The sequence below is a fragment of the Carex rostrata genome, chromosome 12, assembly GCF_964058835.1.
Source record: "Carex rostrata chromosome 12, lpCarRost1.2, whole genome shotgun sequence".
Classification (NCBI taxonomy): domain Eukaryota; kingdom Viridiplantae; phylum Streptophyta; class Magnoliopsida; order Poales; family Cyperaceae; genus Carex; species Carex rostrata.
The window spans coordinates 10758795-10774871 of NC_135929.1; the positions used below are offsets into that span (position 1 = coordinate 10758795).

Below are 16077 nucleotides of genomic sequence, written 5' to 3' on the forward strand. Positions count from 1 at the left end.
ACAGCTAAGCAAAAAAATAAAATAATAATAACAGTAATTATCGAATAATATAAATTGATAGCATATATAATTTACTAAAAACTATAACAAAAAAATATATACATTACATACATCATGCACCTAACATCACAAAATATAAAAAATTCCAATTTATTATTTCATTTATAATTTCTTTTCCTTTATATTAAAATATATAAATTATTAATTAAATAAAATGACAAAGTATATTATAAATAATTAAATGAAAAAACTTTATAAAAAGTTTAATAAATCATTTTTATTATAAATACTAAATAAAAAAATTATATGAAATGTAATATGAATCAATCTAATCATAATAATGAAGTTATATAGTTATATGTATAAGTAAAATTAATATCATTTGTAATTTTATTTATATTAATTATCCTATCGAGCAACGGGTATGAAGTAGCTCTTAACCAAATTGTTGTCTAATAAGCAAACGAAAAAAAATCTTACCAATCCGCCTTATTGTCGGATAAACAGTTAATAATGTATCGTTGATACCCATACAATGTTTATTATTATGAACAAACCTGGATCCAATTAAGGATAAAAATTCCGGACTTCCATTAAATATAGCTGATATATATATATATATATATATATATATATATATATATATAGAGAGAGAGAGAGAGAGAGAGAGTGGCTAATATGCATTCGGTTGCATATGGACCGAAGTGCTTACGGTCCAAATTTGATTTTTCAAAATCCAAACGGTCGATCTGAACCGTTCATCTTGTTCTCCATATTAATATGTGCTTGGAGACCAAATTTTATATTTTTCTGAATTGTTTTACTATTTATTAAGTATTTTACAAAATTGTTGATCCAACGGTAGCTTAACAAAACAGTAAAATCAGCAGCTACCGTTGGATCAACAATTTTGTAAAATACTTAATAAATAGTAAAAAAATTCAGAAAAATATAAAATTTGGTCTCCAAGCACATATTAATATGGAGAACAAGATGAACGGTTCAGATCGACCGTTTGGATTTTGAAAAATCAAATTTGGACCATAAGCACTTCGGTCCATATGCAACCGAATGCATATTAGCCACTCTATATATATATATATATTTTATTGTGTAGTTAATTAGTATATATATATATATATATATTTTATTGTGTAGTTAATTAGTCTAGTATATTAAATAATGGGAAATATAATTCCCGCACTCCTTTATAAAAAGGAGGATTCAATCCATGTGCGTGTTCAAATTTTTCACATGGCTCCCATAGAAGGACTTAAATGAGATTAAACTGCAACCCCATATCTGTTGACATGTTTTTTTTTTGTTTTTTTTATTTCGTGAAGTTCAAACCTGTAGGCATAGTTCATTGATCAAATAAAATATTACATTAGTGAGATACAAATAATCATTCCTTGTACATAATAATTTTTTTCCTACTAATAAACTAATGTTTTCACCCTATGATGTCCGTAGAGGGTAGATTCTTTACATGTGATCTAAAAAGTTGTACTTGTTAATTTCTCTGAGACCTAATTAAGGTAGTAGGCACTAGACACAAGATTGACATGTTTGTGCTTTATGGACGAGTAAAAAGAGAAACTATGGTTAAACTGGGTTTTTCTGAAAAATAGTTTGTGCTTTTTTAGTAAAACCGGTTAATTGAGTGGTTTTTTTTAGTTCAATTGTAAAGATGATCCTTCAAGCGAACCGAACCAGTCAAGTGACTGGTTCCCGTTTTTTCTGATCCAACTGATTGGTCCGATCAGGTTCTGATAACACTGTTTGCGCGCATAAATATTTATACATCAAATATAAATGGTCCTCCAAGTAGTTAGTGGTTTCCTTCGTACTTTACACATCAGTTAGTCAGAGAGACGTTTAGGGGACAGAAAGAAGGAGATTGTTAGTCGATCCTATTTAATATACTTGGCTTGTTGTACAAAAATAAAATAAAAAATATATGAGCTATATTTGACGAAAAAAATAAATCATGCTATCTTTGCAGAATTTTTATTTTATTATTTTATTTTTTAGCTGTAGTTACCTAGAAAGTTGCTCTGGTGATAACGAGGACTTAAATGGAAGCGAATGGGAAGGCCAAATAAAATAACCAGGTTGCCCTGCTGTTTAAACTGGATCCAGATTCGTTCAAGGATAGAATGATACAAACAATAATAGCATTTGCTTCTTGATCGCTGATGCTTTCTCTCTTGAAGGTTCTCTCTTGAGCAAGACGTCTCTCTCTGTTTCATTTTTTTTTTTACTTTATCTTCTTTGAATTGGAGCAAAATCTCTCTCATTTGCTCTCTCTCCCATCCTCCCTTTCTCTTCTCACTCTCAGTTCGAAATTTAGTAATTTCATGGAAATATTTGTATTTATCTTTTACATTAATGAATTTCAGTATTGGATGTTGACGACACAGAAGTAGATTATATATTTGACCATTGCTATTGCAGAATTCGAGCACAAATTTTAGTGCCAAGTGTTACGTCACCTGTTAACAGAGAATTAGAGAATCAGTACAAAGAAATAAATACTAGAGCAACAACTTGGAGATTCGTGAATACCTGAGGTGATCTTATCTCTAAAAACTTTTCTTTCTTGTGTTCATCTTTCTGAGTTTTTTTATAACCTTCACAATTTTTGAATTTAGTAAATCATTTCATCATTACTTCTATTAATTCTAATAATATCTAATGAGTACTGTTACTGTTATTATTGGCTTCCAATTTTTATTATTTTATTTTTGTTGTTACGACTGGTTTAACCAATGGGTAATAACTTAATTAAGTTTATGTTTCCAACAATTATATATACCATCAACTTTGCTTTGTCCATCGAATATAAACATATAATACTAAGAGTTATTACTTGCCCTTCACAGGAGATACTTTCTTCACAAGAGTTAGCAGAGAGTTACTGAATCAGAAGATCAGATCAACAAAAAGAAATTCATGGAAAGCTAGAGCAACAACTTAGAGATTCTGGAATACAAGAGGAACACTAATATCTTACAAGGTAAATTTATTATGTGTTTTATTATAACCTTCTCAATTTTTTAATCATATATATATTTTTATATATATATAGTTACTTCTGTTAATATAGAATGAGTACCTTTACGATTACTACTGATGGTATCATATTTTATGAAAGTAACTATTGGATTCAAATTGTTACTATTATTGTTTCAATCATTCAATATCGAAATCGAGTTTAGTGACAATTTATTAGTCAAAGTAAGAGAGAACATTTGTATTTTCATAAATTTTGAATTATATATTAATATTAGAAATTTGTGTTACTCTCTTCTTTCACACTTACAATAAACGTACATTTCTATACTTTTGACTTAAATACAAATTTCAATTTTCCTGACAGCATAAAACACTATAAATAAGACTTTCAACATACTTCTATATTACATTTGATTACCAACATAATTCAGTTTATATTTGGAAGAATAATACCATTGAATTTTTTTTTGTCCATCGAAGAGTACTAAGAGACATTCTGGAAAAAAAATTTGCGACGAATCTTGAAAATATATTTCTGAATTTGAAACCTCAAAGTCCCATTATTTTATTTTGGCTTTAATAATTTGGAGGATTAATAAAACAATTAGTTGCTGGCAATTTTTAACCACCAAATAGTAAATTTGTTTGTATTCATATTAGATTAACCGCATGAGCACCATATCGATCGAAATCTCATGAACATTTTGCAATTATATATATTGTCAGTTAGCTGTTCATTCGTAAAGCAGTAAGCCACTACTTTCTCCGAAATATTCGTTTTCACCTTGATCACGATTAGGCAAATAAGTTTCCTCTTAAGAATTCTCTAATCTATTCTTTTGATATCAACAGAAAGCTAACGAGACATGTGCACAAATATTGAACAGTTAAAATATAAAACAAATAATGTATCATGTACATGCTAAGTTTATAGAACTTTATAGCAGACTTTTTTAATCTTACAAACATGGTTTGGAAACTTGGCTGAGTGAACTTGGTATCAGTCGGGTCCGATTCTAGCTTTACCCGAGTCTCAAACCCATGCGGATTTTTCATCAAAACTCGGTTGAACAATATTTGACTCGGCCGATTTATCTGATTTTCAAGCCGAGTCAAGCTGAGTCAGGCGAGTTTCATCCGAGTCAGACCGAGCCTCACCCGATTCTACACATTTTTTACATCAATTTGGATTTACATAGGAATAGTCATGAATTTGGGAAGAAAAATAAGGGTAGTCTGATTCGGGAAGAAAATGATCGAAGCGATCTCTAGAGGAAGAAAGACAACTATATTTATAATTTTAAATAAACATGGTGTATTGTTTTATTGTGTATAGAAATAGAAAAACCATTTGGACCATCGTGAACCAGGAGCAATGAGGATCCATTGTGTATAGAAATAGAAGCACTTCCATTCGCTGCCTTTTTTCCTAATTCTTTTCCTCTTATTTCTTTTCCTCTCCATTTCTTTTTTTATGGATACCTCCATTTTATTTTATTTTTCATTTTTTTGTTATTTTATAGGGATTAATATTAAGACTAGCAAATTATTTTTATTTTTCAGCACTACCTTTGTTTTTTAACAAATTAATGTTTTACCATTTTTTTTCCTATTATTTAGTAGAAACCAAACTTCTGACAAAAAAATTCAAATTTTCGATCCAATTCAACCGATTTCAGCCGATTCAGCCAATTCCAATTCCGATTCCGAGTTTCATAAACCATACTTACAAAAACATTCCAAAGTCTTTTTAGAAAGAAATCTGGACAGACTAATCAGAATGTATCATACTCAAAAACATGCAAAATTTGTAATCCTTCACAGCAATATTTTTAGTCTTAAAAAAAAGATTTCCAAAGAATTTTAGGAAGAAATCTGGACAGACTAATCAAAATTTGTCGGATCAGCATTTGAAATAGAATTTAACTTGTTCACAGCAGCACAAAAGACAAAGCAACAATATGTATGATGTTGTTTGTACTAGAACCTAGACCATCGGCATTGTTGTAAAATATTCAAATTTGAATCATGGTTTGGAAAATTGGCCGATTCTGAGTTGACTCGGCCGAGTCAGATAGGAATCGGCCGGAGGCGAACCGATTTTTCTCGAGTTAACTCGGTTTTGCGAGTTATGTTCAGAAAAATGATACAATTGACGATAAATCGAAACAGTCGGCCAAATTTCCTCTATTTCTCTTGGGTTTAGAGCCAACTTAAACTGTTTTGATAGTTAAATCAAACCAATTTGTATTTTTCCATGGATGTCATAGATGCGACTCTGGCAAGAGAAGAAGCTTTTAAAGAATTATAAATGTTAGATAGACTGGGTGTACGTGAGGTGTACGGTTATATTTGACAATATAATTGTTTCACAGTAGACCATGTTCATATAGATAAGTGATCCGAAAGAGATTGTTTTGAATTTGTAATGTTTTACTGAATAAGTGAATAGAGACAAGAGTGCATTGTGTACAGCTGTTGACACTCGACTGGTTTTTTTTTTATTATTATTTTGTTTTATTTGACTACAGTAAAGGATGAGAATTTGGGATTAACCTAAAAATTTTATTGTTATGAAAATATAAATGTAGAAATTAAGAAAAGAAGTATTTCTTTTGTAAATATTAGTTAGTTTATTATTATTTTATTTTAGGATTAGATAATATAAGTTCTATTTCTTCAAGTAATTTCAGCAAAATTTTGATTGTTATCATATTAACGGCCATTTTTATTAATATCCCTAAAAAAAAAGAAAATTTTAAAAATGCCCATGTGTAAAATTTTTTTTTATTTATGCCCTGACCGCCAGACCCTGGGGCGCCCCATAAGACTAGTGAGGCGCCAGACCCTGGGGCGCCCCATAAGGCTAGTGAGGCGCCAGCCCCCCGGGCGCCCCACGGTTCTTTTTTTTTTTTATATATAGAGATCTTAGTATTTTGATTTAAATAATTTTGTGAAGAAAAAATTTTCTTGTTTAGAGTGTATGCCAAAAAATAAGACAATAGTTGTATTTTTTTTTAACAACTTGTTGATCTCTTTTTTTTTTCAATTTTTATAATATATGTATAATATATACACATATACACATACACACACACACATACACATATACACACACACACATACACATATACACACATATATACACATACACACACATACACATATACATATACACACATACACATATACACATATACACATATAAACATATACATATATACATGAGATATGCTAATGTGCTTTCGGTAGCATATGGGCCGAAATGCACACGGTCCAAATTTGAAATTTCAAAATCTAAACGGTCGATCCGAACCGTTCATCTTCTTCTCCATATTAATATCTGCTTGGAGACCAAATTTTACAATTTTCTGAATTTTTTTACTATTTATTAAGCCACTTTGAAAATCGCTAATCCAACGGTTTTACTGTTTTGTGCAGCCACCGTTGGATCAACAATTTTGTAAAATACTTAATAAATAGTAAAAAAAATTCAGAAAAATGTAAAATTTGGTCTCCAAGCAGATATTAATATGGAGAAGAAGATGAACGGTTCGGATTGACCGTTTGGATTTTGAAATTTCAAATTTGGACCGTGTGTATTTCGGCTCATATGCTACCGAAAGCATATTATCCTATCTCTATATACATATATACAATTTTTTTTATAATATATATATATATGTATAAATATGTACATATACATATACATATATATACATGTACATGTATATACATGTAGAGTAAGGCTATGCTACTTCATGAATTAAACGGGGCATTTTAATTCGTGCTCATATCTCTAGTTTCGAAGTCCAAATATCCGATCTAAACCGTTAGATGTTTAATCTATATTAAAATATTGATGGAGACCAAATTTTACATTTTTTTTTGAATTTTTTTACTATATTATTAAGATGGTTTGAAAATCGCTGTTTTTTAATATCTACCGTCGAACGAAAACTTAAACTGGATTTTTGAGACACTAAACGACATTTTTTTGAAATTCTGATGCTTCCGATACGACGATACCTGGTGTACCACCGAGGCAAAATCGGATCCGTCTCGTCCTCCCCTTTCCGAAAAGTGCTCGTAATCGTAAATCCAACTTTTCTAGCCAAAGTTATGGCTGTTTAAAGTTTTTTTGAAAATTAAACTTTGAAAATTTATAACTAACTGTAGAAAAATCCAAATAAGTTGAACTTTATATCAATTCTGTGTATTTTTGAATGTTCTACATGCTGGTGCAATTACTTTTGCATTTTAGTCCATGTATCAATCCCCACTACTTCATTAGAGGAATATTGACGAGGAGACTATTGGAGGACTGAAAAGAGAGGATCATCATATCAAGTTACGCATGAAAATATTAATATCTTTCTTTGCAAGTATTAATCTCTTATTTCTCAAGTATTTATACCTATAAAAGTTGACGCATAAACTAATGCAGTAACTGAAAAAGAAGGCCATAAAATTAGTGGAAACCATAATATAACCTTCTTCTAATTGATTCGATCCTTTTGAGTTTATATTACATATCAACTATTGTCTATGGTTAATGATTTTGGTATGCATATAAATTTTAAGGAATCAAATCAATAATTTAGTTTTTTAAAATATACTTCAAATCAACTATTGTCTTATTTTTTGGCATACACTCTAAACAAGAAAATTTTTTCTTCACAAAATTATTTAAATCAAAATACTAAGATCTCTAAAAAAAAAAAAAAAAAAAAAATAGAAGAACCGTGGGGCGCCCGGGGGGCTGGCGCCTCACTAGCCTTATGGGGCGCCCCAGGGTCTGGCGCCTCACTAGTCTTATGGGGCGCCCCAGGGTCTGGCAGTCAGGGCATAAATAAAAAAAAAATTTACACAGGGGCATTTTTAAATTTTTTTTTTTTTTTTGGGATATTAATAAAAATGGTCGTCATATTAATGTCTTTATTATTTGAATCAGTACAGGAATATCCTCTTTTATATTTTAATACAGAGAATAACAAGATGATTCAGTCATTTCCTCAGAGCTTTTGACAGTAAAAAAAAATGTTTTGGTTATAATGCTTGTATTATATAATATTAGTGGATTATTTTAGTGTAATATTTTATCTTAACATAATTTTGTTGACAAATTATTTTTAATCAATTTTTTTTCTATTTGTGTAGTACAAAATAAGTTGCTAAAAATATCAGAGTTTCCGATCTGACTCCGCCGATTCCGGCCGATTTATTCGATTCTGATTCAACAGTCAAGTAATCGATTCTGGTTCTGATTCCGATTTGAATTTATGACAACTTCAATTCTTTGGAACTGTACTTTTCATTAATAAATATATAAATTTAGCATTCCAAGGATAAGTGAAATTATTCAACTAAATTAAGAACCATAAATTTTACAAAATATTTTTTCGTTGAAGGTCATAAATTTGATAAATCTTAGACTAATATTATCTAATTTGCCATTATATATACTATCAAAACTGTCACAGTATAGATTTTGACTAAGCATATTAATTTAGAAAGGATTTTATTATGCATGCTATATATAATATATTCAGCCTCTAACCTCAACTAGAAAAAATGTTGTTTCTTAGGTCTGAAAAACCATTGCAATGAACAACAATCAAAACGAAGCCAAGTTAAAGGCCGGTGTTGTAGACTTCATTGGACCACTACTGAAACGCCTTAATAACTTAACCAAGGAGATCAATGTTTCTGAGAACTCGCAGATGGCGACAACCATCGACCAAATTAGAACAGTAGTTTTAAAGACAAAAGATAGAACTGGTGGCATACAAAAATGGGATTGGGAGCTAATTGGTCTCTTTGGAAAGATAGAAAGACAGATTGATTCCTGGATTGATCATAATGAGAAATGGGATGAAATGAAAGAAAACACTGTAAAGAGCATACTAAGTGATATTCTTGATAAGCTTTTATATATACCTGAGAAGGCACCTAATTTGCGTCTTGAAGTCACAGAACCCAGTAGAAGTAATCAAGGGAGTAAATTGTTCACGGATTTTAAAGATCTAACTTTAGAGTTGGACGTCCATTCCATTCTTTGCCTGTATAGCCTTGGCACTTTTCCAGAAAACACAGAACTGGATAAGAGATTTGTGATTTACTGGTGGATTGTTCTAGGGCTTTTACCTCGGACTAGTCGAGAAAAAACTAAGATGGATGGTAACACAATCTATTTTGGTCTGAAGGAGAAAGGTTTCCTCGAATCCGTACATAACGGAAAGCAAAATCAAGTAATCAACCAATGCATCATCAACCGTACAGTACACAAATGGTTGTTGTCCCCCAATGCGAGTAATGTCATCTTTAGTTTTGACTGTAGTGAACACTCCAGTTCGCCCTTTTTTGGGGAATGGTTCAACAAGAAAGTACATATAAATCTAGGCAAGAAGTACCTTAATGTCGACAATGTCCCCGTAAACAAAGAGTTGCAGGTGGTTCACCTAGGAAGTTGGCGTTACACAGAAGTGAAGGCTGACAACAATGCCAATGAAACTGGGCCTAAGAAAACAATGTCAATTGACCACATTGAGATTGAAAATCCCAACCTATTAAAAAAGTTGAGTGAAGAGAGTCAAAAGACGACCTACCTTAGCCTGCGAGGGATTTCGGGGTTAGAAGAGATTCCTGAATCCATTGGGAAACTAGAAAACCTGATGATACTAGATCTCAGGTCTTGTCATAATCTGATGAAATTACCACAGCAACCAAGGTCCACATTAAAAAAAAAATTATCCCATCGTACTAGGTTCAAGAAATTAATTGGATGGGAATTACCCCAAGAAAGCTGGTTCAATAAGCTGATGGTTTTAGATATTTCGGGATGCTTTCTGTTAGATCATATGCCAAAGTGGATATCTGAGCTCTGTAATTTGGAGGTGTTAAAGGGCTTTCTAGTTGGCAGAGTGGGAAAAAAAAATGAGTCATGCCAACTAGGTGATCTTTCAAAATTGATTAACCTCAAGAAGCTGAGCATTAGAACTACCACTGACATGAGTCCCGAAGTTTTAAGTGGCTTTAATTCTCTGAACAGCCTTTTGATATTAACAATTACGTGGGGAAAATATAAGATACCAGACTACTCTTTACCAAAGAATCTTGAAAAGTTGGATATCAGATGTTATCCCGAAGATGATGTATCAAAGCTGATGAACTGTGCCGAACTGACAAAATTGAAGAAATTATATATAAGAGGTGGGGACCTTACAAAAATTCCTTCCCATGAGAACTGGAAAGTGGAGATGTTGCGCCTCAGGTTCTTAAAAAAATTGGTTTCAACAGATTGGGAAGAGGTGAGGGGCTTATTTCCGAATTTAAATTACGTGGAATATGTGGGATGTCCCCGACCCGATAAATTCCCCAATGATGGGAGTTGTTGGATTAAGGACAAGGCTGACAACAATCAAAACGAAGCCAAGTTAAAGGCCAGTGTTGACGACTTCATTGGACCACTCAATATCCAGGTATTTACAACATTTATGTTTGTCAAAACTACTCTGAAACTTTTTTTTTTATGTTTGTCAAAACCACTCAATACCTACACCGATGGTAAGAACTATAATTGCTCGTATTATACATGTAGAACTGGACAAAGCTTTTATTTCTATAATTCTTCTTTTTTACATGAGTTCAAATCCACACACCATTTGTTTCTATATTTTTGAAGAAGTTTCGGTTTCAATAATTGAAATATCATTCTAACAAATAATGTATTTGTGTTCTCTGTATGTAGAGAAACCCATATATAAAAAAGATGAAGCCATTTGGTAGTCTCGAAGGGTCAGTGCAAGAAATGGATCCTACTGGCATTACACGCATTGTTAAAATTAGTATCTACCATAGCGAGGTGATTGATTCTCTTGCTATTTGTTTTGAACGTAATGCCCTCACGCAATGCACCAACCGATGGGGCGGAGATGGAGGAAACATTACTGAGGTATGAGCATTCTATAGTTTGGTAATATGTGGCATTTTCTTCTTGTAAAGATCAATGAAAATCAAGTCACTGAATTTTATCTTGTAATTATATTCTTAAACTATTATCTGCATAAATTATTAACAAACAAAGAAATTAAAAAAAAAAAACAAAGTAATATGTTGAGTAAACCACTTTTATTTAGTTGGCTAATGCAAGTTGATATAAACAAGGGTTATGTATTAATAATGGTCTCCAAAATCGGCCGAGTCGAACCGTACTCGACCGAATTGGACCGATTCTCAAATATTTTAATTGCCTTGAGATTGTATTAATGTTTTTGGGGTTTTTTTTAAGTTGGACATTAATTTCTCGGATTTTTCAAGTTGTTTTCTGAGAATAAAGAAAGAGTCTTCAATCTGAAATGAACATAACACGCAATCGCGCATACAATCTAAGGATGAACCATGGGACTCTTCTATGGGACTTCTTTTTCTCTCCTTTAGTTGTTTTCTGATTGGTTCTCTCTGGTTCGAATATTTTTTTCCTCCTCTCCTCCTATCCATTTTGAGTGATAATCGGTACCTGCATTTACTCATTTTTATTATTTTCTGATATATTTTTTTCCCTTTGGCTGTTTACTTTCATTTCTTTTTTGTTTCTTTTTCTTTTCTTTGTTCATTCCCTATTTTTCCCTTTTTACGGATCAAAAGCGGCTTTAACAATAGTTTTGAACTAATTATTTATTTTTACAATTTTATTTATATTATTTTAGTGTAGAACTGTGTTTTTGTAAAAAAAAAAAATCCCAATTTCTTATCCAATTTGATCGATTTCGACCGATTCACTCAATTCCGAATCCACAATTAAGTAATCAATTCGATTATGAGTCCGATTTTTCCAAACATTGTTTCTATTGCCCTTTTGTTAACTAGGCCGGGTACAACAGAGAGCTCAGTATTGTTCTCTACCATTGTATTTGTCTTCATAGCAATACGGATTTAAAATTGTCACGGAGGACATCCCTTAATTAATTCAATTCCTCTATTTTTGCTTGTAATAATATATATTTTTTTAGTATATATTGTAAATGGTCACTCTACTACACCAGAACTCAGTCGTAAAAATTTCTTGACCAGTACGTCCTTGTCAATTAATTGTGATTTTATTTGTAAAGAGGAACATAAACTGTTAGTTCTGATTTATATCCATTTGATCTAACATTTAATTAGACGTAAATCAGTTGTTTCAATTTTACAAAATAACATGACACTGAATTATCAACAACGCGAATTGATAGTAATGATTTTTAAAAAGTTTGAATCCTTCAAATATTATTAAACTTTATAAGTATAAATTGCTCATTTATACTTGTGATATATATAAAATTCTTAATGCACTAGGACCCTTCTTTGCTTCAAAATTGGGCAATAATTTAAATGATTATTTTGTCTTAGTATATATTACTCGAAAGCACTTTTGCATTCAGTGTATACCAAGATCAATCTGTTTAGGGTAACAAAATATAAGCAAAAATGTCACAATTAATTTAATATTCTTACTCCAAAGTCTTTGAATCATGTTAAGAACTTCAAAGTGAAGCATTTAATAAAAAAACCTAATAGGATAAAATCATGGTGTTGGTTACAGGTATAATTAGTTTCTTGGAATATTGTATTCATAGTTTTGTACAAGAGGTTCGAAAGGGTTAAAATGCCTCGTTGTCATGCATTATTAATTGTACCTCATATTCATGAATATTAAAATAGTCGGTCAGAATTTATCTATATGATCTCCATATTGAAATGTACATCAATACAAAATCTTATATTTTTTAAAAAATTGCATATTATTCTTTAATACAAAATCACTGTTTCGCCACCATATAAAAACAATGGTTTTTAATCTTTCTAAACATAATATTAAAATATACTAAAAATTATAATTTTTGGTCTCCAAACATATGTTAATATGGAGATCATATCGAGTGGTTCAGATTGACTATTTGGTCTTCAAAAATGGAGATAAAAAATATGAGACACGAAAAAATACGATAGACATGAGGCATTTGAATCGTTTTTCTTTATACAAAAACACGTACTAATCTGAACTTTTGGTTGTTCCTTGTAAAAATTTTCTCCTAATGCATAATTAAGACATTTTAATTACTAACAAATGTTTTTTCTTTTATGTGTATAGATCAATCTTAAAACAGACGAGTACATTAAGTCTGTTCTAGGCTACTTTAATGACGACTATAATGGTCATGAGGTTGTGATGTCACTGACACTGGAAACAAATTTGGATGTTTATGGACCATATGGCACGAAAAGAGGACAACCATTCAAATTCCGTGGTCCGAGGTACAGTCAAATCATTGGATTTCATGTACACTCTGCAAAGTATATCAACGCTATTGGAGTTTATGTCCAAGTAAGTGAAACATAACTATATATTATCTTTTTCATAAATTACTCTTAAAGGTTTTTGTATTTCTTTGTTGACGTCGTATCTCTGATGTAGCATAGAATCTACTCTTAAACGCTGTTGGAGTTTATGCACGTGAGAAAATTTGTGCACGTGCATAAATAAGGATTTTAAACTTTCTTCTTTGTCGTCTGATTTAATCTTTGCAAATTTCAACAATTTTCGTTTTTTTTTTTTCACACATATACATGGAGAAATTTGAAGTAAACTAAAGTGGCAGTTTGGATTATGGAATTTTACTTTAAAGCCTTTAGAACTATTATGTTTTGTATATAACGAGAGCTAATGCATTGCAAAAATATTTTTCTTAAATTTCAATATACAAAATTAAAAAAATTAAAATTATGAGAGTGACTAAATAACGTTTTGATAAAGTTGGATCCAAACTATTTAATTTAAATTAGCACAAACTTTAAAGTGGACTACATTTAATTTAAATAGTTTATAATTTTTTTTATCAAGTCCAATCTTTATAAAGTGAACTTTAGGTGGGCCCATTTAATTTAAATAGTTTATAATTTGTTGATATGTTCGGATTTTATAAAAATTTGACATGTTAGGTATAAAGACTTTATATATTATGTATACAAATTTGTATGTACAAGTATAAAAACTTACACACACTAGCTAGCGTTAGTGTCCTTCTAAAATTGGTTCCGGACAAAAGTCGACAACGATTTAAAAAAACAAAACCTATCTAAAGTATTTGTCATTTGTTAAATCAATATAAATTATTTTAAATTTGCAGTCTGCGTTTTACCCCTGACAACCTCACACTAGTTAAATTTCATTATTAGTTTAGATTCTTGAACAGTGCCTAAGTTTAATTTTATTTAATTCTTATTTTTCTATTTAACTCAGGGATCTAACTTCTAAGTGTTCGAAGTAAGGTTGAAAGTAAAATAAAATTATTCATATTTCATAATATCACATTCTAATCCCGTTTCGGTTCCCAACGGAATCAATTTAATACCAATTTAACACATAAGCCCCTCTGATAAGGGAAATTATCACATGTCATATAATTTAGCAAATCAGACCCTTAAATTATAATATTTTCAATTTGGTCCCTGACATTTATTTGTATTTTAAAATAGTGTACCAGTACTTGTTTCCTTCCCAAATTCAAACAAGAGGTAAGACACGAATCGAGATCAGAGGCCTCCAAGACCGATTAGAACCATTCAAGATTATTCACAAACAACTTTAATTTAATGTAAGGGTTCTAACCGATTCAAAGCACTCAAGTCAGAGGCAAACAGAGACAACGAGAGAGAGAGAGAGAGGGGTTTATCTCAACACATGAGAGAGTAGAGAGAGAGTAAAAACCCGTTTAAATGAGAGCACAGCTCTCTAATGGGCGAAGTCAGACGGATCCGACGGAACAGCAAGTGGGTCACCGAGTACGGGACAGCAAGCGGGTCACCGAGTAGGTGTCTGACAGGGAGTCGACAAAGTCGCCCAAGGTACCGAAATACTGACAAGGAAGGGACAGCAGTGACAAAACGAAATCAAGGAAGAGAGGCGGGAACAAATCTTCTCGCCGAAGCAAGATCAAAGAGGAACCCTCCTCGGTGGCGAGAGGCAGTCAGCGAGAGAGATGGGGGCGTGAAAATGGAGAGGAGAGGGGGCGGGGCTTCTCCTTTTTCCTTCTCCAGGATGGAGTAAATGGAGAGCGAGATAGATTGGTGGGGGAGGGTTGGCAGTGGCAAGAGGAGCGAAGAGGGAACGGGAGAGAAGAGGAAAAAGGGCTGGATCCGAAATTTTTATAGATTGGAGTTAATTCCTCATTTTCAATTTCATTCAAAAATCAAAGGATAACATGGCTTCAGGATTCGTGCTACTGTGATCCAAGGGTTGAACAATTTCTGAAATTCAATTATACTCTCCTATAATTGATCTATAGTCCGTTTTGCTTATAAAATTCGAATTGAAGTTTCATACAAATACTACAATTAAACTCATACGTATATTTCAGACATTTATTTCTCAATTTAAGATCCGAATAATTCAATATCAAATAATATATACATATATATATATAATCAAATCTCTATACTTCCTTAACGAACGGGATTGATAAATTTTATAATTTATTCGTACGAATAATTTGTATATTTATATTCTTGATTGGAACTCAATTTATTTTAGTTTAGTTAGATTCTATACGAATATTCGTTGTTATTATTTATAATTTAGTTTAATTTATAATTTGTTCAAAGTTTTGTATATTTTATTTTTACCCAATCTACAATCGAAACAAATTAATTAACGAAACTTGTGTATGGCAATTGCTATGATCAATTTTTCATAATTTCATGATTCCCAACGGGTTTAATAATTACCTTATAAATTTCTAATTTTATATTTTTAATTTGGTTATCATTATTTCTTTATTTCCAAAGTGTTGTAATTTTGTATTTTTAAAATTATGTGCCTTTAATCAACAACTCAACGGAGATTTATGCGAAGGTTTGTTGTTGTATTTTTTAGATCTCTATAACTGCATCCAACTTTTATTAATTTCTGATTAACATTTTCATTTTGATATAAGATTACATAATTCTAACGGATCACACAAGACGTATGTTATTTTTATGAAAATTCTTATTTATAACTTTACTTTGCAATTTTATAAG

The 16077-nt window shown here is 31.2% G+C and overlaps 1 protein-coding gene across 2 annotated transcripts in view; it reads left to right on the forward strand.

The window, feature by feature from the left end:
* The first annotated feature begins 1900 nt into the window (after positions 1-1900).
* The window catches only part of LOC144562545 (uncharacterized), a 64339-nt gene continuing 50162 nt past the window's right edge, over positions 1901-16077 (forward strand). For both annotated transcript variants that reach the window (XR_013514145.1, XM_078311736.1), the window contains exons 1-6: positions 1901-2216; positions 2458-2573; positions 2886-3019; positions 8607-10499; positions 10769-10972; positions 13151-13384. Coding sequence is in view for 1 of the 2 variants with exons in the window: in XM_078311736.1 (XP_078167862.1) it covers positions 8625-10499; positions 10769-10972; positions 13151-13384 (2313 nt within the window). In the remaining variant the exon portion in view is untranslated. The remainder of the gene's footprint in view (positions 2217-2457; positions 2574-2885; positions 3020-8606; positions 10500-10768; positions 10973-13150; positions 13385-16077) is intronic.